This window comes from Pseudorca crassidens, chromosome 21 (genome assembly GCF_039906515.1).
Source record: "Pseudorca crassidens isolate mPseCra1 chromosome 21, mPseCra1.hap1, whole genome shotgun sequence".
NCBI lineage: Eukaryota > Metazoa > Chordata > Mammalia > Artiodactyla > Delphinidae > Pseudorca > Pseudorca crassidens.
Genome location: NC_090316.1, coordinates 20,577,786 through 20,602,671, shown reverse-complemented (window position 1 = coordinate 20,602,671; position 24,886 = coordinate 20,577,786). Strand labels below are relative to the sequence as shown.

The 24,886-nt window shown below is 42.4% G+C and overlaps 1 protein-coding gene across 3 annotated transcripts in view; it reads left to right on the top strand.

Moving 5' to 3' along the window:
* Positions 1–24,886, top strand: part of MTMR7 (myotubularin related protein 7) — a 95,012-nt gene that overhangs the window by 22,139 nt on the left and 47,987 nt on the right. Inside the window, exons 2-3 of one of the 3 annotated variants that reach the window (XM_067722071.1) lie at positions 15,548–15,670; positions 16,875–17,037. In XM_067722071.1, coding sequence (XP_067578172.1) covers positions 15,548–15,670; positions 16,875–17,037 — 286 coding nt within the window. Of the gene's footprint in view, positions 1–15,545; positions 15,671–16,874; positions 17,038–18,724; positions 18,861–24,886 lie in introns of those variants that run through there. The other 2 variants (XM_067722072.1, XM_067722073.1) reach the window with 2 other exon arrangements.

The following is a 24,886-nucleotide window of genomic DNA, read 5'->3' as shown; positions in this document are numbered from 1 at the left end:
TGCGATCTTCCCGGACCAGGGCTCAAACCCATGTCCCCCTGCACTGGCAGGCGGATTCTTAACCACTGCGCCACCAGGGAAGTCCCAAATCAACTGTTTGAACAATTGTATAGGCAGATGGGACTCAACATTGTGCCCATTTATAGGCATTCAGGGCTATCTGAAATCATCAAGAGATTTCCTTTACCTTGGCTTAAGCTGGATAAAAATATCCTTTTGTTTTTATTTTTTTAAATCAAAAAAATTTTTAAATTTTGGCCATGTCGCGTGGCTTGTGGGATCTTAGTTCCCCAACCAGGGATCGAACCTGACCATGGCAGTGAAAGCGCCGAGTCCTAACCACAGGACCACCAGGGGATTCCCAAAAACATCCTTTTCTATATAGGAAAGTTGACTGACTTTTTTCTTCTTTTAAAAGCAAATTTCCCACAACTTATATTTTTCAGAGTATAACCTTATTTATTGGAATTATTTGGAGATTTGTAGATCTGTAGAAATAAGTGTGTCAAGTACCTATTTCTTGTGTGGAGAAAGGTCTTAAATTTTCCAGCCAATTGGGGAAATACATAGATTCTTCACTTTGAAAGCTGACGCACTAAACATCCTTATAACATGCATACAATTCAGAATCTTTATTTTCATTGTCCTTTTGTGCAACTAGCATGACAGCATATTCTGGATAAACCCATTCATTCTTTTACCTCTTACCTTTGAAGATTAGATCAAGGTTATCGGAATGAACTTTTCTACCAATAGCTACCCATGGGTGTGTCTACACTCCTTGGATTATGAGTCTGTTTCAAACTGGGTTTTAGTCTTTCCAGATCTGAACTCTCCCACTTCAGTTAACCTGCCTGATACTGGCTCTGTCCGGACAGAAGTTGGTGCTTGAGGGGGTAAGATTGAGGAGGCGGGCTCTGTAGGCTGGTAGATGCTGTCGGAGGAAGCAGCAGCATGGGGGCTATCTGCGCATGTGCAGATTATGGTAGCTCAGTATGTCTTTGGAGAATAATCAGTGGCCTCTATTATATGATGTTGGCGATGGTTTTGGGTATTAAAAAAGGAACCTGCTGAAAAGGTAAGGTGCTGCCAGGCTGCGGGAGGCCCTGATCAGTAGTACTGGGAGCACTGAGGCTTTGAACAGCGAGTGATGTGACAAAGGCGTGAAGTAGGATGACAAGCTGGGAACAGAGGGCGTGGTAGCCGTGAGCCAGGCTCTGGCAGCTCACCGTGCATTCTCCCGGGCTCACTGAGGGCCCACGCCTGCTCTGCCCACAGTTTGTATGCTTTTGTGTGGCTCAAACCGGGCCACTCATCAGGTCATTCCTGTGACCACTGTGACTGGCTTAAGTGTAGGCGTAGGACCCAGTGAAATGCAGCGAGGCTGCATGGGCTGCGGGGAACGCATCCGGTGAGGCTGGGTTTCTGGAGCCATCGTGAGCAGAGAGCTGAGAGCCAGCAGAGAGGGAGGGGCCCCTGCTGAGAGATGGCGGGGGGTGGGGGTGGGGCTGGGGGCTTTGAACCCCTGGCCAGTCTGATCGTTATGGTTAAATGCTTCATTAAAATCCCTTTTGACTGCAGCCCTATGAAGTTGAGACTTCTGTCTCTTGCTCCTGGAAGAGTCCTGACAGAGGTGGAGTCACATAATCTGCGGGCAGTGTTACTAATTAGGAGTCTCTGGGTAACCGGTTTGGGTCCCTGGCACAGAATAGACACTCAACAAATTAATAACATGAATTAATAAATTAATTACATTAACAAAGGTTAAACTGATGGGTGGCAGCCGTCTCAGGGATTTTTAATAGGTGCCTTGCTTTGTAGTATATCTGACTGTATTGACTTAGTTTTAGAGAATTATTCAGCTTCATAGCGGGATACATTTTTAAAAGACTTAATTTTTCAGGCAGCTTGAAAATAGGATTATTTTCATGCAGTCTGAATGTGTGTATCCTACCCGCATCTCTCTCTGTGTTATGTCAAAGATATTTTATAAATTTTATGAAGGGCAGGATGTCCTAAGTATTTCTTCTGGTTACATGCCATATATTTTCTTGGATTGTGTTTTGTGATTTTTGCCTTTCCCTCATTTCTTCTCCAATATCTGACCTCTGAATAAAATGGTCCTGGGAAAAGACTTTCATTAGTTTTATAGTTTTAAACAGATTAAATCTGCCTTTTGGGAGAAGGATTGGTGTTTCTGATTTTTCTACCAAACGGCTGGATTAGAAAACTCCTGAAGCTTCCTGACTACCCCCGTTTTTTTAAAAAATATATTTATTTATTTACTTATTTTTGCCTGCGTTGGGTCTTCGTTGCTGCACGCGGGCTTTCCCTAGTTGCAGTGTGGGGGGGCTACTCTTCATTGTGGTGCACGGGCTTCTCATTGTGGTGGCTTCTCTCATTGCGGAGCATGGGCTCTAGGCTCGCGGGCTTCAGTAGTTGGCGCGAGGGCTCAGTAGTTGTGGCTCACGGGCTTAGTTGCTCCGCGGCATGTGGGATCTTCCTGGACCAGGGCTCGAACCCATGTCCCCTGCATTGGCAGGCGGATTCTTAACCACTGCGTCACCAGGGAAGTCCCTGACTACCCCCTTTTATGAGTTCAAGCAACTTTATGCAACTAGGAAAAATGTGTATCTCTTAATTACTTTAATTAAAATTTTTTTTGCAAACAAGTTTATTATATGACATTTTACCATGTGATTTTATTTTATTTTTTTGATGTGGATCATTTTTAAAGTATTGAATTTGTTACAGTATTGTGTCTGTTTTATGTTTTGGTTTTTTGGCGGCGAGGCACGTGGGATCTTGGCTCCCTGACCAGGGATCCAACCACACCCCCTGCATTGGAAGGCGAAGTCTTTACCGCTAGATCGCCAGGGAAGTCCCTACCATGTGGTTTTATTTTTCCAGTTTTATTGAGATATAATTGACATAGAACATTGTATTGGTTTAAGGTATGCAGTATAATGATTTGATATATGTGTATATTGCAAAATGATTACCACAGTGTTATTAGCACTCATCACTTCATATAGTTAACAATTTTTTTCTTGTGATAAGAATTTTTAAGATATACTCGCTTAGCAACTTTCAAATATACAATACAGTATTGAAAGTACTTATTATTATTTTTTTTTTTTGCGGTACACGGGCCTCTCACTGTTGTGGCCTCTCCCGTTGCGGAGCACAGGCTCCGGACGCGCAGGCTCCGCGGCATGTGGGATCCTCCTGGCCCGGGGCACGAACCTGTGTCCCCTGCATCAGCAGGCAGACTCCCAACCACTGCGCCACCAGGGAAGCCTGAAAGTACTTCTTTTTAAATTGGAAAAATCAGATGCTTGTTTTCCCTATTATAAGAGATTATGACAATTCCAAGCGGTCTGAAGAATGTTTTATTGCTTCACTTTTTCTTCATCTATGTCAAAATATTCTGCAACTATCATTGAGTAGCCCATCTTTTTTGCAAACTCTGTCATTACCACTACTGTAACAGGGGAAATGGAATCACAGACACGAGGTGAGCATTCAGTGAGAGCAAAAATGAAATCTCCGAAGTCTCTGTTATGAACTTGTTTGTCAGTAATTACAGTTTATTCATAACTACAGAGATGGACGCCTTTCCTCTTTCTCTCTCACACATGTAGTTACTCGCAGGTGGAATCATTCCTTGTCCAGGAGCTCTGGGTTCAAACTTAAAACATCCTACTTGGCCTTCCCTTGTGACGCAGTTGTTAAGAATCCACCTGCCAATGCAGGGGACACGGGTTCGATCCCTGGTCCGGGAAGATCCCACATGCCGCGGAGCAACTAAGCCCACAAGCCACAGCTACTGAGCTCTTGTGCCACAACTACTAAAGCCCGTGCGCCTAGAGCCTGTGCTCCACAACAAGAGAAGCCACTGCAATGAGAAGCCCATGTACCGCAACGAAGAGTAGCCCTCGCTCGCCGCAACAAGAGAAAGACCGCTTGCAGCAATGAAGACCTGATGCAGCCAAAAATAAATAAATAAAATAAATACATTTATTAAAAAAATAATCCTACTTAGTGCCACAGGGACATCTACCATAAATGAAACATTTCTAAAATTGATGCATGGCTGGTGAGAAGTGCACCTTGATTCCTGACGTGGTTCTCCTGCTGCCAGAAGGTCATGGCACCTTATGACGTGAAACAGGCCAGAGCACCTGTCATGACTCTGGCCAGCTGGTCCTGGGACCACGTGGGAGCTAGGCTCCCCAGGCCTCCTTAGTACCATGGCGGGCATGCACCCCTCCAGACCAGTGAAGTGACTAGATGGCGTTAACGTGGCCATTTTAACTTAATGTTCTACACCGAGTTATCAGTGTTTTAGCTTTAGTCAGAACTTTTTTTTTTTTTTTTTTTTTTTTGCGGTACGCGGGCCTCTCACTGTTGTGGCCTCTCCCGTTGCGGGGCACAGGCTCCGGACGCGCAGGCTCAGCGGCCATGGCTCACGGGCCCAGCCGCACTACGGCACGCGGGATCCTCCCGGACCGGGGCACGAACCCGCATCCCCCGCACCGGCAGGCGGACTCCCAACCACTGCACCACCAGAGAAGCCCTAGTCAGAACTTTTTACGTGTTAACCGTGTAACTCTGTCGTTGAAATTTTAGGGAAAATGGAGGATTTACAGTGTTAGGCTTGGACCGAGGGGGTAAAGTATGGGGACACATCTAGGGAACAGGTGTGGGCGTCAGACACTTCTGGTCTGAAATCTGGCTCTGCCGCTTTCTAGCTGCGGGGCCTTGGGCAGTAGGTCTACAGGCTGCATGTGTATTTTATCATTTGTTCAGTGGGACCACTACGTCTAGTTTTCAGCCAGGGTTAGAAATAGTGTGCGGACAACACTTAGTACGATACCTGACACTCAGCAGTTGCTCAGTTAATGTGAGTAGTGTTGTTATTATTACCCTTCTTTCATCCTTTCTGCTCAAGGGAGAAGTTGAGAGGAATCCTCCTCAACGGTGCTTCCTTCTTTACCTTCAGCTTTTCTAGAAAAGTCCTGGATGGGCCTGATTGTGATTGTCAGCAGTTCGTTCGTTCGTGAGCAGGTAGTGGGCACTGCTTGAAGCCAGCACAGCCTCTGCACCCAAGACGGTGGATACCTGAGGCCGGGCTCTGCCCGCGGGGGCTTCTCTCCGTTGGGCCCCGAACACTGGGCTGCAGTGCAGCCCCTGGGCCACTTTCAGAGAGTGTTGTGGCATCTGCTGTGGCCGAGGCTGGTGCTTCCTTTCCTTGGGAAATCGCGAGAGCTCTGTTGGCCAACCACGTTACCGAGGGGCTAAATTTCTTGAGATTTAATATTGAGTCATTATCGTGTGTATTTTCACAACTGCTGTTTTCTGGGTTTTCTAACGTCTCTCTGAAGCACCTCTGAGTTAACCTGTGCAAGTGTGAGAAGGCATTAAATACCTGTAGGTCCTTTACAGGAGTCAGAACCCAGACGGAGTCGCTCAGTTGCCTGCACCCAACGGTTCCCTTTCAAAACCAGAACCGGAACCAGAACCAGAGTCGAGGCCTCCTGACTTGCAGACAAATATTTTACTTTTCATGTTGCTGGACTTAGAAAATGTCATGATACCAAATTTAGCACGACAAACTATTTATCTAGTTGCTTTTCTTAGATTAGAACATAAACTTGTCTTCGGTTTTGGCCGCTGCAGACATTTTGATTTCTCCCTGTTCCGCAGCCTCTGGATCTCTTCCCCTGGCTGACTGGCCGTGACCCTCAGCCTGCTTTATACGGGTTAGAGGACTCACCTTCAGCCCAAGCAAAACTGGTGGGCAGTGCCGTTCATCTTCCTTTCTTTCATTAAAAGGTAACCCTACACTGCACTTTGGACTCCCTGTCCTACAGAGCAGCTTTTCTTTTCCAGATAGAGATGATTCTAGAACCCCAAAATGTTCAGTAGTCCAGTATTCAACCTGCAGGGTAGAAAGTAAAGACTTCTGTTCTCTTTAGATTGAAATTAGAAGGTGGTGCAATGGAGAATGGCTGCGGAGAGGCTGTGTCTCCCTGTGATGGATGGGGGAAGGATGCAGCCATACTTGTGTCCTGTTTCAGGCCTGGCAGTGCCGTGGAGGGGCCCCATGTTTTCACTGAGGCTTTTCAGCCTCGGCTTAGAAAAGCTGATGAAAGCTTTTTTTCCTCTCAATCTAACCTCAGCAGAGCAGGGATGGGAATGAAAAGGCTATTAAACTGGGGCACAGCCTTCTCCATTGAGTCTGTAAGATTCTTCAGGATGAGACAAAGACTCCATCCTATTCAGCCTTTTGTTCTTCTTCCCAGAACCTAACACCGTGCTACACAAAGGCATTTTGTTGAGTGGAATTGGATGTTTACTGTTCTTTCTTTTGGTTCTGAGAATCCTGAACATGTCCTCGTGCCAACATTTGGGTTCCCCTAGCCCATTCCCAGGCCTTTTGTCTTTGGGTTTATCTCAAAGAAGAATGTTCTCATAGTGGTTTGTGAATATAGTTTTACAATATAATTTTCTCTTAAATCATTCTGTTTTTTTAAAATTAATTAATTAATTAATTTTTGGCTGCGTTGGGTCTATCGTTGCTGTGCGCGGGCTTTCTCTAGTTGCGCCTAGCAGGGGCTACTCTTCCTTGCGGTGCGTGTGCTTCTCATTGCGGCGGCTTCTCTTGTTGTGGAGCACGGGCTCTAGGTGTGTGGGCACAGTAGTTGTGGGTCACGGGCTCTAGAGCGCAGGCTCAGTAGTTGTGGCGCACGGGCTTAGTTGCTCCGCGGCATGTGGGATCTTCCCGGACCAGGTCTCGAATCCGTGTCCCCTGCATTGGCAGGCGGATTCTTAACCACTGCGCCACCAGGGAAGTCCCAGCATTCTGTTTTCAAATACTAATTTCATGTATAAAGTTGCTTAAAATAATTGTTAACTGGTTATCCTAAACATGTTAATTTTGGGTAACAGAACTAGAATGACCTCATAGGCATTCACCAGGGTCCACAGCCTCGGTGACCTGTGAGCTTGGCCTTTGGAGCTGGATAGACCTTAGCTCCAAGCTGAGCCTTCCCATGTACTGCTCGTGTGACCTGGGAAGATTTGTCAGGTCTCTAAACGTAACAGTGAAATGAAGATTATGTGAGGACCTAAGTCATGGGGTTATTGTGGGGATTAACTGAGGTCAGGTATGCAGTGAGAGCACAGTGCATGGCAGAGAGTAAGTTCTCCAAAAATGTTTAATTGTTGTTTTTATTATTATTATTTTGGTAATTTTTACACGAGCCAACTGACGGCTGGGATTGGCCTGACCCATGCCATGTTGGTAGTTATTTTGAACACCTCCATTCTATTCCCTTCAGAATTCCAAAGCTCTTCCCAGAATCTCTGCCGGTTCCCTTGGATGTTTCCACTTTCACAGTCTCCTCTAGCATAATCTTCTGCTCCCACTGAATTAGTTCAGGTTATAGATTGTTTCACCATCCATTTAGGCACCTCTGGTCCATGACTCAGCTGTGTTGTATTAAAACCCGCCTCTTACTTAATTACACAGCCCTTGTCCAACCCATCAAGGCAGTACAGTATACAACCTACTCTCCTGAAGATCTGGGGCAAAGGAAAGGTTCAGTAAAGCAACGGCAGAGATTAGATTTTTCCTCCCCATCCTTGGGTTTCTTTCCCCTGGCACTTTGCCACGTAATCAAAAAATGCTTAAAATAAGGTATAAATATTTTCTAAAATACACCAAAAGATTCACAGTGCTTGTGGTTTTTAAAAATATTTATTTGTTTTTGGCTGAGTTGGGTCTTCGTTGTGGTGAGTGGGCTTCTCATTGCAGTGGCTTCTCTTGTTGCAGAGCATGGGCTCTAGGCGCGTGGGCTTCAGGTACTGTGGCACGTGGGCTCAGTAGTTGCGGCTCGCGGGCTCTAGAGTGCGGGCTCAGTAGTTGTGGCCCACGAGCTTAGTTGTTCCGCAGCACGTGGGATCTTCCTGGACTAGGGATTGAACCCGTGTCCCCTGCATTGGCAAGTGGATTCTTAACCACTGCGCCCAGGGAAGTCCCAGTGCTTGTGTTTCAATTATGGGCCTAGGGTGAGTTTCTTTCCCTCTTCTGTATTTCTGAATTTTTAAACATTGCATAAATAAGCATGTTTCTTAATTTTTAAAAAGACCAGTTTTAAAAGCTGGAGGAGAAGCTTTGTAGGACTGGGGAGACTTCAGTACAAGCAGGATAAACAAATCCTTGTCCAGTGATCCTCATCTCCTTTTTCTAATCTTTAAAACGTATTTCTCACAGTTTCCTCCGAATGGGAGTTACTTTATTTCCTGTGTGCATCACAGTGTGAGACGCCCCCTGGTTGGCAACCCTCATAGGCTGCTTTGTCTTGACCTGCCTATTGCTTCTGGAAAGCTCTTTGCATGCTTTGGTCTTTTGCTACTCCGGGATGGAGTTTGAGTGGTCAGGTTCCCAGCTCTGGCTTCTGCCCTCACTTCCGCGAAGAGTAGAATCTCCACTTTCTCAGCTCTGATGAGTTCACTCCTCCAGCCGTTGTGTTATGGCTTCTGATCCCAGGGCTCCCACGACCCCTTCTGCATCTTCCGTGATGCTGAGTCCAATGGGCATTTTACGGTTCTTGCCTTACTTGATTTCTCAGCAGCAATCGGCATAAACATTCTCCTTTTAAACCACTCCCTCTGCACCCTCTCCCCTGACAGCACGCTCTCCTGATTTTCCTCCTAACTGGCCATTCCTCCAAGTTTGCTTTTCTGATTCCTCCTCTTCCTTCAGAGCTTTAAGTGTTGGATGCCCTCAGGTCTTTCCTCTTGTCACTTTGCATGCTCTCCCGAGGTAACCTCTTTCAGTCCCATGATTTCAAATATAATTTATATGCCAGTGACTAATAACTGCATTTCAGCAAACCTAAGACATCAGTGATTGTAAAATGCACTGAGATTTTATTTACCACAGAGAAAGAAAAAGTGCTGCCAGTTAAATGCCACAGTGGCTTCTTACCACATTAATCATAAGATACATTCCATTTTTGGAAATGTCAGAAAGTGAAAAATGTACACTCAAGAGTTAATGATAATAGTGTAATATCTTTTGCATAGATGAATTGCCATTTGCAGAGCACGAATGCCAAGTGTGTCTTAAGCGTGGTGTTCCCAGGAACATGCAAATGAATTGCAATAAGTTTGTCTTAAGAAGCTGGTGGTTTCCTGGGCTTCCCTGGTGGCGCACTGGTTAAGAATCCACCTGCCACTGCAGGGGACACGGGTTCAAGCCCTGGTCCAGGAAGATCCCACATGCCGTGGAGCAACTAAGCCCGTGCACCACAAGTACTGAACCCACGTGCCACAACTACAGAAGCCCGTGAGCCTAGAGCCCATGCTCCACAACAAGAGAAGCCACCGCAATGAGAAGCCCACACACTGCAACGAAGAGTAGCCCCACTCACCACAACTAGAGAAAGCCTGTGCGCAGCAACAAAGACCCAACGCAGCCAAAAATAAATAAATAAAATTAATTTATATATATAAAAAAAAGAAGCTGGTGGTTTCCTGAGAGTCATTATCTCTCCAAGTATGAAAGAAGCCTTATTACCATATAGTTTATTACATGTGTAGATGAGGTAGAATTAAGTCAGCTCGACAGTGAGGCAGTTATTGAACCAATGGGGCTTCATGATGGCGCCCAAACTCTTGAGACTTATTTCATTTTTTCTAGAATTGACTGACTCTAGCATCACAGTCAGGAATGTTCTGGCTGTCTTAGTGTAAACCACGTGGTGGTCCCAATTTTAGTGCTCCCATCTTCACAGAAATTCTCAGATTACGGGATTTTAATTTTTATTACTCATTTCTTTTATTACATCACTGGGAAATCATGCTGTTGGTGTTTCCCTCATTTTTTTTCCCCTCCCTCCCCTTCAGCCTTACTTTTGACAGCTGTGAGACCTGTGAGAACGATTGCCAAATCTTGAAATGTAATTTTCCTGCGGCAGCATCCAAAGTTAACAAAAAGACATGGAAAAATCTCATTAAGTGTTTTAACCTACCACCGTCTGCAAACCTTCTTCTGTTCCACTGAGGTTTTCTAAAAATAATCTAAGTGGTATAGCTTTCTTCACTTCTATAGGGAGAATAATTCATACTAAATACTTTGGCTTCAAAATATTATCTTATGTTCAATGTGGTTACGCTAATAAAGTTTTCTTTCATTGGTTCTAAGTGCAGAGAGAATTATTTACATTCTGTTTTTAGATATTTTTAATTGGTATATCAATCCTGGACCTCTGGTTAATTTAGCTAGGCACATTTCAGCATGCAAATGAGTTTTTCCCCATAGAAATGTCCTAAAAATAATATATCCCCTTGCTTTTCTCCTCCCACAGTCTCTTCCATGATATCTTTCTCATAGTCACTTCAGAATAGAATGTTTAATGACAAAAATTTAAATACCATAATCCAATCCCGTGGGAATTGAAAAATATTCTCTTTAAGAACTCTTGGGTCAAAGAAGAAATAAAGGGCTTCCCTGGTGGTGCAGTGGTTGAGAGTCTGCCTGCCGATGCAGGGGACGCGGGTTCGTGCTCCGGTCCGGGAAGATCCCACATGCCGCGGAGCGGCTGGGCCCGTGAGCCATGGCCGCTGAGCCTGTGCGTCCGGAGCCTGTGCTCCGCAACGGGAGAGGCCACAACAGTGAGAGGCCCGCATACCGCAAAAAAAAAGAAGAAATAAAAACTGCAGTTATAAACTACCTAGAAAGTAATAAGAATGATAATATTGCAAACAAAACTCATAAGATGCAGCCAAAGATTTAGCTGGGGGAAAATGATTGGACTTAAAGCTTGTTATTAATCAAAAAGAATGAAAATTGATGAGCTATTACACCCAAGAATTTAAAACTGAGCAAACAGGGACTTCCCTGGTGGTCCAGTGGTTAAGACTCCATGCTTCCATGGCAGGGGTTGCAGATTCGATCCCTGGTCGGGGAACTAAGATCCTACATGCCTCATGGCGCAGCCAAAAAGAAAAAGAAAATTATAAAAAAAATTAAAGTGAACAAAGAAACAAAAACCACATGATATACTCAAGGAAAGCATGTTAAAACATTTATTAACAAACACAAGCAAAAAGTAACGATTGGAAAAGAGAAAAATTAACTTGATAAATCCAAGACCTGTTACTTAGAAGAAAAACATATGCATACCTAATCACAAAGAAATAAGAACATAGTTCACAATATTAGGAATGAGAGAAGGGGTAAGGAGAGAGGGATTTACCCACAGACAAGAATTAAAAGATTGTAAAGAATTTGAAAATCGGCAATAAGATAATTTGAAAAGAAAATAGATATCAAAATGAGATTTAGTAAAAAATAGAAACATTGAACAGATCTATAATTGCACAAAAAATTGAATTATTAAAGTCTTGTTTCTGTATAAAGAAGTACCCATATTTCCTTCAAATACTAAGTAATTTGTATGTTGAAAGCTTCCTAAATAATTTATGTAATTTTAACTGTAATGATTTCTTAAGAGCAGAGATGCAAAAAAACCAAAAGGGAAAACAAGAATAAAACAATTATAGCAGATAAAATATAAGGAGTATTGAAACACTAAGACACCGATTCCAAGTTGGTCATATACCAAGATCCAAGACTTCTTTAAGGATTAAGAAATCTATTACTATTATTAATAGCACAGGACTAAAATAAAAAAGTAAATATTCATCCAAATATATATTTAAAAGGCATGATGTTCATTCCTCATTTTCAAAAATCAAAACTCTTATAGGAGTAGGTCATTTCCACTATGTGATTTTTAAAAAAATCAACATCAAACTCAAGGGTAAAATATAGGAAGTGTTCCCATTAAAAACAGATGTGCACATGAAAAGATGTTAGCATCATTAACCATTAGGGAAATGCAACTAAAAGTCACAAGATACTATCTCATACCTACTAGGATGGCTATGATCAAAAAAAGAAATTATTTAACAAGGGTTTGCAAAGACATGGAGAAATTAGAACCCTTATAGATTGGTGGTGGGAATGTAAAATGATACAACCACTTTGGATTTGGAAAATAGTCTGGGAGTTCCTCAAAAGGTTAAACAAAGAGTTACATATGAACCGGCACAATTCCATTCCTAGGTGTATATACACCTAACATATGTCCTCATAAAAACTTGTATGAGAAAAAACTTGTATAAGAATGTTCATAGCAGCATTATTAATAATAACCAGGGCTTCCCTGGTGGCGCAGTGGTTGAGAATCTGCCTGCCAATGCAGGGGACACGGGTTCGAGCCCTGGTCTGGGAAGATCCCACATGCCGCGGAGCAGCTAGGCCCGTGAGCCACAAATACTGAGCCTATGCGTCCGGAGCCTGTGCTCCTCAACAAGAGAGGCCGCGATAGTGAGAGACCCACATACCACATCGAAGAGTAGCCCTCGCTCGCCGCAACTAGAGAAAGCCCTCGCATAGAAATGAAGACCCAACACAGCCAAAAATAAATAAATAATTTAAAAAAAAATAGTAATAATAACCAAAAGGTAGAAACAACCCTAATGTCCATCAGCTGACAGATAGATAAATTAAAATGTGGTATATCCATATAATGGAATATTTTTGACAGTAAAAATAAATGAAGTACTGACACATTCTACAAATGGATGAACTTTGATTGAAACACGGATTGAAAACATGATGCTAAGTGAAATAAACCAGTCACAGAGTACAACAGACTGTACGATTCAGTTCATATGAAGTGTCTGGAATAAGCAAATCCATTGAGACAGAAAGTCGATTGATGGTTGCCTAGTGCTGAGGTGGTTAGTGGGGAAAGAGCACTGACTGCTACTGGGAACAGGGTTTCCTCCTCGGGTGATGAAGATGCTGTAACATTGACGGTAGTAGTGGTTGCACAATGATGATCTACACAGTGCTGTGAATATACTAAAAAGCGTTGAGTCGTATACTCTTAATGGGTGAATTGTATGGTATCTGAATTCTGTCTCAATAAAACTGTTATTAAACCAATGAAAAGCAACACAAGAGTGTTGTTACCACTGTTATTTACTGTTATTCTGAAGGTTCTAGTTAATGCCATTAAACAAGGGGAATGAAGGTATAAATATTGGAAAGGAAGAGAGAAATTATTACGGAAAATATTCCTGTCTACTCGGAACATCCAAGAGACTTTGGTGAAAGAATTATTAGAACTAGTAAAAGAGTTTGGTAAAGAGGCAGTTATAAAACATACAAATAACAATTAAGCCATAGGCTACTATCCTTACTATATAAACTGTTTTCATGAATGTATAAGAAATGATGACCACCTGGTACGAAAGTAAACCAATGATGTGAGGACCATTTACGAAAGAGACAGACTGATGAATAACCATGTGAAAGAATGTGGAGCACTGTAGTAACAAAAGAAGTTTTTTTTTTTTTTGCGGTACGCGGGCCTCTCACTGTTGCGGCCTCTCCCGTTGCGGAGCACAGGTTCCGGACGCGCAGGCCCAGCGGCCATGGCTCACGGGCCCAGCCGCTCGGCGGCATGTGGGATCCTCCCGGACCGGGGCACGAACCCGTGTCCCCTGCATCGGCAGGCGGACTCTCAACCACTGCGCCACCAGGGAAGCCCTCAAAAGAAGTATTTTTTAAAACCATAAGCTGGTAGGTTAAGAACACTGCTGTTGAATGACCATTCTTGATACACATAGACATTCACAAGGCCTCAGGAATGATGCAACCACCCCCCGCATAAATTGTATGCCCCCCAATTATAGTAAATACCTGATTCTTTATTTGCCTCATTAGATCCCTGGAAATTGGGAAGAAGTGGGACAAGATGCTCAAGTACTATTCCCAGAAGGCTAGTTTGGTTCTAAGGGCTCAGAGGAAACTGAGGCAGTGGAATGTGTGGAGTGATGTTTGCCCTTGGAGTTGTCCTGACGGTCCTGAGGGGTGTCCATTCAGTCCGCTGTCCCTGCAGGGCTTCCTGGAGCGGTTGAGAAGCCTTGGGCTCTCCAACTGCATCAGCACAACAGCTTCTATATTAGACGAAAGAATGGAGCACATATGATTCACTAGTCTCTCAGCTGCCTCATGGAAGCAAGTCACCATCCTGATTTGAGGGATGAGGGTTGAGCCAGTGTCTTTTTTTTTTTTTTTTTTACATCTTTATTGGAGTATAATTGCTTTACAATGGTGTGTTAGTTTCTGCTTTATAACAAAGTGAATCAGTTATACATATATCCCCATATCCCCTCCCTCTTGCGTCTCCCTCCCACCCTCCCTATCCCACCCCTCTAGGTGGTCACAAAGCACCAAGCTGATCTCCCTGTGCTTTGCGGCTGCTTCCCACTAGCTATCTACCTTACGTTTGGTAGTGTATCTTTCTGTAGATGGTTGATCCTTGGCAGTAGTAAGTAGCATTGCTAAGCACTGCCATCCTTACTAGAATGTTCATCGAGTGTTTGGGGTGGCTCTGCCTTATTGAAGTCGTCGTTGCTGCTTTTTTCGTTTGTAGAAACTGTCTTGTCTTTTCCTTTACATTTCATATTGAAATGACCCCGATGCACATGTTCTTGAAATTACTCTACATTTCAGAGATGTATGCTTGATAAAAGTTGTTTCCAGAAGTCTCCTGTAGCAGTTTGAATTTTAGCTCAGGGGTGAGCATTCTATTTATTAGAAAGATTTTATTATAAATATTAGCATCTTAATTTGGTAGATTTTCTTGCTAAGCATTGCAGAACATTCTTCTGATACTTTTTGCTCCTGTATGTATATTTGTATTTCCTACTAGTTTATATGGAAGCAGATAACCTTGGGGCCATTTCTACAACTGAGAAACACATAGGAAAATACATTATTTTTTTAATAGAATGCTATTCATATATAGTTAATGTGTAAACTCAACTTTCATGTGTATGCTTCCTGCCTTAAAATTACATAATTACAGTGAAGTAAAAATGTTGACCTATTTAAAACACAGAAAGGGTATTCTTAAAGAATAGGATCTATACATGGGGAGGGGGAAGGGTAAGCTGGGACAAAGTGAGAGTGGCATGGACATACATACACTACCAAATGTAGAATAGATAGCTAGTGGGAAGCAGCCGCATAGCACTGGGAGATCAGCTCGGTGCTTTGTGACCACCTAGAGGGGTGGGATAGGGAGGGTGGGAGGGAGATGCAAGAGGAGGGGATATGGGGATATATGTATACGTATAGCTGATTCACTTTGTTATACAGCACAAACTAACACAACATTGTAAAGCAATTATACTCCAGTAAAGATCTTAAAAAAAAAAATAGGGTCTCTAACACTTTTGTGGTACATTTAAGGTTCTATTTAAGGAATTGGTGAATTTTTATCTTTTGATATACAGAATCATTGTGAGATCTAATTAAGAGGGAAAGTTTTGGTTTTTATTATTGGGAGAATTTTCAAAATCATATTTGGATTAAGCTCGAGATTACTTACTGATTGCTTTTTGTGAATAGCTTTTTTGCTCTCCTCTAACCCTGTCACATTAATTTCTCTAGGTTGAAAATGTCCGCTTGGTAGATCGAATATCTTCTAAAAAGGCGGCCCTTGGTACTTTGTATTTGACGGCTACTCATGTCATATTTGTGGAAAATGCACCTGACACAAGGAAAGAAACATGGGTATGCATTCCTCATTGTTGGCTTTATGTGTTTTCCATTGTTTTAAGTAACAAGTTTTGACCCCCTCTTTTTTTGTTTGTCCTCAGGGTGAGGAGGGTGGGATTTGGCGTTTGGGTGTTCAGAGGACTCTTCTTGGAATGTGGGTTTTGCCTTTTTTCTGTAAAGGGGCACATCCACTTGATCTGTTTACTCATTTTAAGCACCAATTATTTGAACATCATCAGAGACATAGAAATAGCCAGAGCTATAAGTGCTTCGTGTCACAGCTGTCAAGTAGAGATTCAATAATGTTAGTGTACCAGATACAGCATTTCCACAGTGCTTTATGTGCAATCCACTTTATTTGTAGCATCCTGTAATGCAGGCCATTTAGTCATCTTATTATGTTGTCTGCAGTTTTCTCATAACTTAAAAAAGAAAAAAAAGTCTAGGGAACAGTCCCATCATCAGGTATTTCTGCTACATAATAATGAGACCAGTAGATAGTTCTTATTTTATATAGCCACCCAACCATGACATTATGACCAGAACCAGAGTCCCTGAGTTGTAGATTTTGCCTTTTCTGTAGTCTGTAGACTTTATCTTTTCAGCAGAAGGTGGCAGGCACTACTTAGTGGAGAGGAATTTAAAGAATGAAGTGTTGCCACTGAGCAGAGAGAGACCCTCCTGAAACGCCAGAGCACTTCAGCATGATTTGCTTTCAAGTAAATCTCTTCTGCAGCCTGCCTGACCACCAAGAGCTTCGAAAACAACGATCTCACGTTGCTGTTGAACTTGAGAGCATTCCATGTGGAATTGAGGAGCATGGTGGTACCTCCCAGCGGAGCTGTCTCTAGCTTTTGTTGATTGCAAGGTTTACTTTACTAACTTCTCATGACCTTATTTAATTTTAGCTACTCAGTGCATTGCAACATTTGACGGCCCAAATGTTCCCTTACCTGGACCTGTGCAGAATTGTATGCCGAATAGTTTGCTTCATATAATTAGCTTGGATATCAGAAAGCTTGGCACTGAAAAATAAAATGATAAATTCAGACAGTGGGCTCTTACCCCAGACACGTAGATTCTCGTCATCTGAGTGCAAGCCAGCTGAAGGTCAGGGAGTGTTTCCTGTCTATGTGTGTGGCTCAGAGATCTGTGTTACTTTTTGTCCTATGTGTCTGTTATTTGTGCTTAGTTTACCCATATTAACTTTTGGTGGTAGATTCTTCACAGTCAGATTTCCACCATCGAGAAACAGGCGACAACGGCTACCGGGTGCCCTCTGCTCATTCGCTGCAAGAACTTTCAGCTCTTACAGCTCATCATCCCTCAGGAAAGGGACTGCCATGACGTTTACATCTCTCTCATCCGCCTTGCAAGGCCAGGTAGGGCAGAGCGGCTCGGCATTCAGCTTGGACCCACTCTTAAGACATTCACAGATTGTGTTGAAGAAATATGGATAATACTTCATAAGTACAGTACTTTAGGAATTATCCCAGCCTTCAGAGGAGGCCAAGAAATCTGATAGAGTTCCTTGTCTTTTGGGGGGGCGCCTCTGTCTGAGTTACTTACTGTATGAGCTTCTTTCATTATTCATAGTTTTTATCTTGGAGGGGGTTTTAGTTGTGCTTCACTTTTGGGGTGAAATCATCCCAAAGTATGCCCTTCTGATACTGTGGTAGTCAAGCCACCTTGACTGGGCCCTAAGACAAAACCCACAAATGGTTTTGTGCGGAAAACATTGATATCCAACAGCTCTAGGGCAGTTTTCCCTATTTGGGGGCTTTTAAGGTTTGGTTTCTGTTGCTTTTTGATAGTGATATGTATTTCCCAAGCTTGGCATAACTAGACCTTTGTTAGCATCAGTGAATGTTCGGGGTATGTATATGTTGATTCTCCTAAACAAAACCTCCTTAAGTGTTGTGGGAAGAATGGCTGATTTGAAAAATATATGCTATCAGTTACTCTCTGGTTATATATCCCTCACCTTAGGGTCTTTAGAACTCTAGCTTATTATGCTTTAAGTCTAAGAAATTTATAGCTTACTATGCTGTAAATGTATGGAAATCTACACAGGTGTTTCTTGTGTACGTGGCTTGTGTGAACTGTAGGGTTCCTTTGTTCAGTGTCTTGGAAGTATACAGTGAAAGGAGATCATTTGTATAACAGTAACATCCATGGTAGTGTTTACCCAGAAGTCATTAATAAGGGAGATAGCACATGTGCTTATAGTTACTTTACTAAATGCTTTTTGATTCAGGACAAGAAGTTTGATTGTAAACTCTTCAAAGCATTTGGTTGGGTCCTCAGATTCTTATGATACAACTGTACTGTCTGTTGAGAGCTGAGAGCTAAAGTTACGTGATGGGAACATCAGAATCTGATCATTATGAACTTGACTTTGCTCCCCTTTCAAGTCAGCCCGTTGAGGCTTTTTCATCTCAGTGTGTTGAAAAGAACTGCCGAGTTAGCCAGAAAAGCAGTTGAACTTTTTGGAGGGCGCACTATAATTGGAACAGAAGTTCTGGGAAGATGTACGTGAGGTTGCGTGTAGCAGAGAATGCGAGGGGAATTGCGCGCCAGCAGTTTCTGTGTCACTGATTAATGGATGTACTGGATGATAAATGTGCTCTGACCGGATTAATGGGATTTAGGAATAGCCCAGAGAACTGGGAAAGGGCTGAGGCACTGGAAGAGTAGATCACAGTGGCGGTGAGGGCTCTGGCCCCAGATGACAGTGAGTGCCCAGATTCACATTGCGAGGGTCCCCAGGGAGGAAAATCACTGTGTTCCCCTGCTTTTAAAAATATACACTTTTTCTTAAAGATGAAGTTTTGGGAGTTCAGTATTAGCTGTAGCCAGAGACCAAAGAAAGAAATTATAGTCATTAATTGAATTAAAGCCATTACCTTAGAAGATTTTTTAAAAAGCCGCCAGCATTGTGAAACATTGGAATTAGAAATGCCAGTTTATGTAAAACATAGTACTTTCATGAGTATGGGAAGAGGAAATAGAATCCAAGCAGCTTCACAGTTTAATGCTGAAGGCAGTGCTAAAATTAGGACATATTGCAGCCTGTCACCTTGGAAGCAGGGTGTTGAATCTGGGTGGAGGTGAGGCAAGGTGGGAGGGAGTTTCCACCAGGAGTGTGGTGGCTTCTCAGACCATCCCAGGACCTTTTACAAATTACATCTTTGCACTCCTCAAGGTATTTCAGAAGACGGGTGTGTGTGTGTGTGTGTGTGTGTGTGTGTGTGTGTGTGTTTGGTGGGGAAATGACTTTGAATTCCAGCAGCACAATATCCATCTCTGGGGTTATTGTGGTTGGTCACCAGCACAAACCATGTGTTTTCAGCTCCCCTTATGGGCACAGCTAAGGTCCTGTAGAGGACACTTTTTTTTTTTTTAACAAAAGAAGAAATGTTTGGGAGTCCATTTCAGTCAAGGCCTATGAAGGAGATAGCTTCAAAGCTCTTGCGAGTCTGTCTTCACCGAATTACGATTTCTGGGATAAGGGTAAATCAAATGACTAAAAAATTTGTCTAGATTTTATTGGTTTGTCTTCCATATGAATTCAGATTGGTCAGAATTTGGTCATGGACTCTAAAAGATCCCAGCCAAACAATAACGCAGCCAAATCCAGTAAGCTCCTTAATTCTTCGTAAAGAGATAAGTTAAAATAGGGCTGTGGCCCAAATGAGAAAAGAAATTAATGCTGTAGATCTGATGTCCTAATAAGGGTATACATTTTTCTGATTTGAAGACCCCTGTTTCTCAGAGGGCTTCCATTTTCCCCACGTTCTTTCTTTCCTCCTCCCTCTAATTAGCCTCCTGCTGGTTATTTGTTTGTATCAATTATCTTTGCCTCTGTAGTGTTCTTGGGCCCTTTCATATTTAAGCCATCTCTTTTGTTTATTTTCCCACTTTTTATGAAATTGCAGTATTTTTTCAGCCCATCTTAGTCCCTAATTCTTCAGCATGTTTACTGTGATTTTTAAAAATCTCAGGATTGATATAGTCTAATTTGCCTAATTTAACTTTTTACTGTTCTTATCTAAGTCAGTGCCACTCAAGCAATTTTTACGGTAACAATTTCCTTTTTATTGATGATACTAATCTCCGGGTCCCGTAGCCCTTTTTTACTACGTGTTAGCTTCCACAATCCTGATGTTTAATTCGATCTCTTGTCTGTTCAAAATAGACAAGAAAGTTCTCATTTTTTTTAATATGCAAAATCCAATTAATAGCTGTGTTATCTTCTCACCCCTCTTTAAATGGTTTTTCAAGTACGTTTATTTTCAGTTGGCTGAATTCATTAGGGCGTGTAGAGCAATTTAACTTTCTAAAGTTAAGGGTTAGGGTTTACTTTGGGTTCTAAAACCTCTGTGTTCTTCCAGTGACTGCTGGTGACTTTTCCCTTTCCTTCCTCATCCTTCATATTCTGCTGATGCTAATTCATGTTTGTGTTTCCTTTCGATTTTTAAAAAAATTTGCATAACAGTCAATAATGTAATTGGATTATTCAGGTTTTACATTGGTTGTTACAAGTTTCCTTTAGATTTTTTTTTTTTTTTTTTTTGTGGTTCGCGGGCCTCTCACCGTTGTGGCCTCTCCCGTTGCGGAGCACAGGCTCCGGACGCACAGGCTCAGTGACCATGGCTTACGGGCCCAGCCGCTCCGCAACATGTGGGATCTTCCTGGACCGGGGCACAAACCCGTGTCCCCTGCATCGGCAGGCGGACTCTCAACCACTGCGCCACCAGGGAAGCCCTTGATTTTTCAAGTACTTTTGATTTTAGTATAAATTACCTTCCGTTTTTCCCAGTTAGTCAATAATAAGAGAGAATGCCCCCATGTTTTCTTTTCTGTTTTCCTAACTGCTTTGTTCTGCCTGAAGGCTCTCTTATTTGGTGGAATGAACACGCTTTCCTTTCTTACGGGAGGAAGGAGCAGAGGTTAAATGCCGAGACAAGGCCATTTGTAGGCTTGGTGCTTCCAGGTTGAAAGAGTTTCCACTTGATGGCCCATATCTTCTCCAGGAGTAGAAAGTGGGATTATCTGAGTGGGAAGGAGTTGATGAGAGCAGTAGGTATCGAATCGATTGCAGCCACACATGCTGCCCTGTGTTAAGGCGTGCGCTGAACAATGATGCTAAAATAAGATAAGGTCAGTCCCATCTGTGTGTCTCTGTGCTTGGGTGGAGCTCATGCGCCTCTACTTAGTCCTGAAACACTGACTTGGCCTTCTTAGAACCGTAGACAAAATGCTACTCATTCTTAGTTTAATGTAGTATTTGAGAAATGGCCATTTTTCTTTCTAAATAGAAGTCTGCCCTTGTTTAGCAGTTATATGATTTAGGTAGGTAAATAAAGGAAGTGCTTGAATGATTTCCACATAAGCTTTTCTGAAAATTTTTTTAATTAGAGGTGCACATTCAGTTTACTCCCCACCCCCCCCGCCCCCAGCCCGTCCAAAGGCATGCTGAGGGTTTGCTTCTTGTTGGAGGAGCTCTTGTGCCCTCCTAGTCATGAGGCCGCAAGGGGCGAAGCCTTCAATGCATCCCCTGTTGAAGGTGCCAGGCCACGAGCAGCAAAAGGCATTTTATGTTGGATGTGATGGCCTAGACTTTGCGATGTGAAAAGCCAGTGGAGTATTTAACGTGTTTGTTTGAAGAGTGGGTGGAAAATCAGGGATTTGGCCTTCCCAAAGCACATAAGTATTTTCTCTCAGTTCAGATTCTGTAAGGACCGGAGATTTCTCAAAGCCCTACTTTGGTTGTTGTTGGTTTTAATTTACCTACCTTACTTATCTTAATAGTGTTGATTACTAAACATTCTGCTGTGTATTTTGCAAGAGATGGAGATGAGGGGAACAAAACATTATGAATGGGAAATATTCAGTAAAATTTACAACTTTGTTAATGCTATTTTTTAATTTCTCAGAGTAGACAGTTTTTAGCTGAGGGCTTCTCCTGAGCTGGCCTCTGGGTAAGAAGCTTGCCCACATTAACAAGACTGAGCTTTGACTGACAAAAATGTGTTTCTCTGCCCGCATGTAGAATTTTAGGTAAATTGGGCCAAAGGTATGGTTGATCACCCTTTTCCTTAAAAATAACTGAAAGAGAGGGCTTCCCTGGTGGCGCAGTGGTTGAGAGTCTGCCTGCCGATGCAGGGGACACAGGTTCGTGCCCTGGTCCGGGAGGATCCCACATGCCACGGAGCGGCTGGGCCCGTGAGCCATGGCCGCTGAGCCTGCGTGTCCGGAGCCTTTGCTCCGCAACGGGAGAGGCCACAACAGTGAGAGGCCTGCGAACCCCCCCCCCAAAAAATTAACTGAAAGAGAAAATTTCATTATTTCAGTGGCAACCCATTCTGATGTCTCCCAATTCAAGAGTGGTCTTCTTAATGTCGGTGACAAGTTATTCTTGCATTAATTTATGTGCAGTTTCCTCACCACTTCCCAATGACAGCAAGAATGAGCCCATACATAGAAAACTATCTGCAGTCATGGAATGGTTTTCTTCTTCTACCTTTAAACCTATTTGTAGGCATTTAGCAAATGGAATTTAACTTCCATTATTACCCCATCTTCCTTAGCTCTTCTTTCACTGAAGGAACTGAGGCTTTCTCAAGAGATTCTCTTGGCATCTTAAACAAATTGCATTTGTGGTTAACATTATGATATCAGAAGCCTGAGTCATGAAAATGGTACTTAGAGATGGAAAACATATGTCAGTGTTGAGCCGACCGTTCCCAGAACAGGATGTCAATTTAATATGCTGTCTGTTCAATTTGCTAAGATGACAAGAAACCGTTTTTACTGGAAGTGTCTGTGCTGTGTGTGTGAGTGTGCGTGTGCGTGTACATGTACCTGTATGTGTGCATTTTCTTCGTTGAAATCTCAGTATGCTCAATTTTCAAATTTAGAAATATGACATCGAGAGAGAATGAAGTAGACATAGCTTATCTCACTGATAAACCCCAGTCTTCTCGCTTCTTTTTTACAAGAAAGAGTGCATGTCTAATTCACAAGTCTGGTACTTAAAATATGACCCTTATCTTATCATTCTAGTAGATGAGTCATTTCAGTAGTAATCAAAGGAAGCTGGAAACTTGAGTTTTGACCTCAGGCTGCCTGCGTATTATTGCAGCCTTTTGCTGGTGGTGAGATGCTTTGTTGGTCCTCCAGACACATGTTCAGGAGCACTGAAGTGTCCATGCTGAACGCCATTGACAGATGAAGGAACAAATGGGATGATCTAAGAAAGCTATAAGGAGGAAAAATTCTGTTGGAAAAAAAAAAGAAGATTAAGGGGATGGTTGGAAAGAAAATATACAAAAGCGGTCCGTCTGGGGAGAAGAGAGAAGGGTCTGCCTTGGAGTGGGGGCAGAGTGCGCGGTGGTGAAAGCCAGACTCCCTACCTCCTAGCTGTGTGACCCTGGGATCGCTGCAACACATCCCTTTGCCTCAGATTTCTCATCTGTGCAAGGAGACCTGTCATGATGCTTACTAGACGGGTCAGTACGTTTAATCAGAACAGAATCTGGAATGAAACAAGGGTTCACTGAGTATCAACCACGATTTACTATCACCAGAAATGCTTTGATTTGCACTGTCCAGTAGGTAGCTCCTAGCCACACAGGGCTGTCGAGGGCTTAAAATGTGGCTGGTCTGAACTAGGTTGTGCTGTTTGGTGAGAAATACACATGGAAGTTCAAAGATAGTACAAAGCAAAATGTATAAAATATTAATAGGTTTTGTATTCCGTAGTTGTTGAACGATATTTTGGGTATACTGGGCTAAATAAAATATTTTGTGAAAATTAATTTCACTTTCTTTTTACGATTTTAATGTGGCTACAAGGACACTTTACATGACATATGTGGCTTACGCTGTATTTCTGTTGGACAGCGCTGGCCTAGTTGCTTCCCTCAATGTGGCAAGGCCAGAGCAAGAAAACCAAATCCTTGATCTTGCTGGGGATAGCTGTTGGGCCTGGCCTCACAAGCATAAAAGGCGATGCACGAAGTTAGAGACACCCTGGCACAACGGAAAGAAGTCTGTCATCACACATCCTTCAACTTGCCCCTCATGAGCAGGGTGCCATGTGAATGGAAATTTTTTAATGAATCCTGTAAATACTGTATGAACAGTACAATTATGACATTTATGTAGTTGTTAAAAGTTCAAGTGTTTCAAGTGCAAACATTTAAATATATTCCACAGTTTTTTCAACTGTTTTGTCATTTAACACTGTTTGAGCATCAGAACATGGCAGTGGCCTGACCTCTGTGTATCTCTGAGAGGCCATCCCAAATTTGAGCTTGACGTACATAAACAAATTTGAGTTCTGGTTTTCTAAGGAATATATGTGTTCTTTTTTTTGTTTTCTTTTTTTAAAAATTGAACTATAGTCGATTTACAATATTGTGTTAGTTTCAGGAGTTCAGCAAAGTTATGCATATATATTCTTTTTCAGATTCTTTTCCATTATAGCTTATTACAGGATATTGAATATGGTTCCCTGTGCTATACAGGAAATCCTTATTGTTTATTTTATATATAGTGGTGTGTATCTGTTAATCCCATACTCCTAATTTCTGCACCCCCCCTTCGCCTTTGGTAACCATAAGTTTGTTTTCTATGTCTGTGAGTCTGTTTCTGTTTCATAAATAAGTTAATTTGTATTATTTTTTAGAATCCACATAAAAGTGATATCATATATTTGTCTTTGTCTGACTTACTTTACTTAGTATGGTAACCTCTAGGTCCATTCATGTTGCTGCAAATGGCAATATTTCATTCTTTCTTATGGCTGAGTAATACTCTATTTTATGTATATATATACACACACACACATATATCTCACATCTTCTTTATCCATTCATCTGTTGATGGACACTTAGGTTACTTCTGTGTCTTAGCTATTGTAAGTACACATATATTCTTAATTACTTTTTAATCTCCATATTTTATGTGGTCTGAAAATATATTCGCTTTCAGAAGCAACTCAAAAAAAAAAAAAAAAAAAAAAAAACAAGATGGGGAAGGCCATGCTCCTGAAAGAAAAGAAGTTCTTGCGAAGTTGAGTTCAGTTGTCCTGAGGTCTTGTCGTTGTTGGGAAGAGGTGGGTGAACCCACCTCAGAGACAGGGTACCCTGGGGGAGCCCCGAGGGGTGAGAAGCTGGGCTGGCCTCTCCAGCCCAGACACAATGCATTTGGGGAAATTTGATT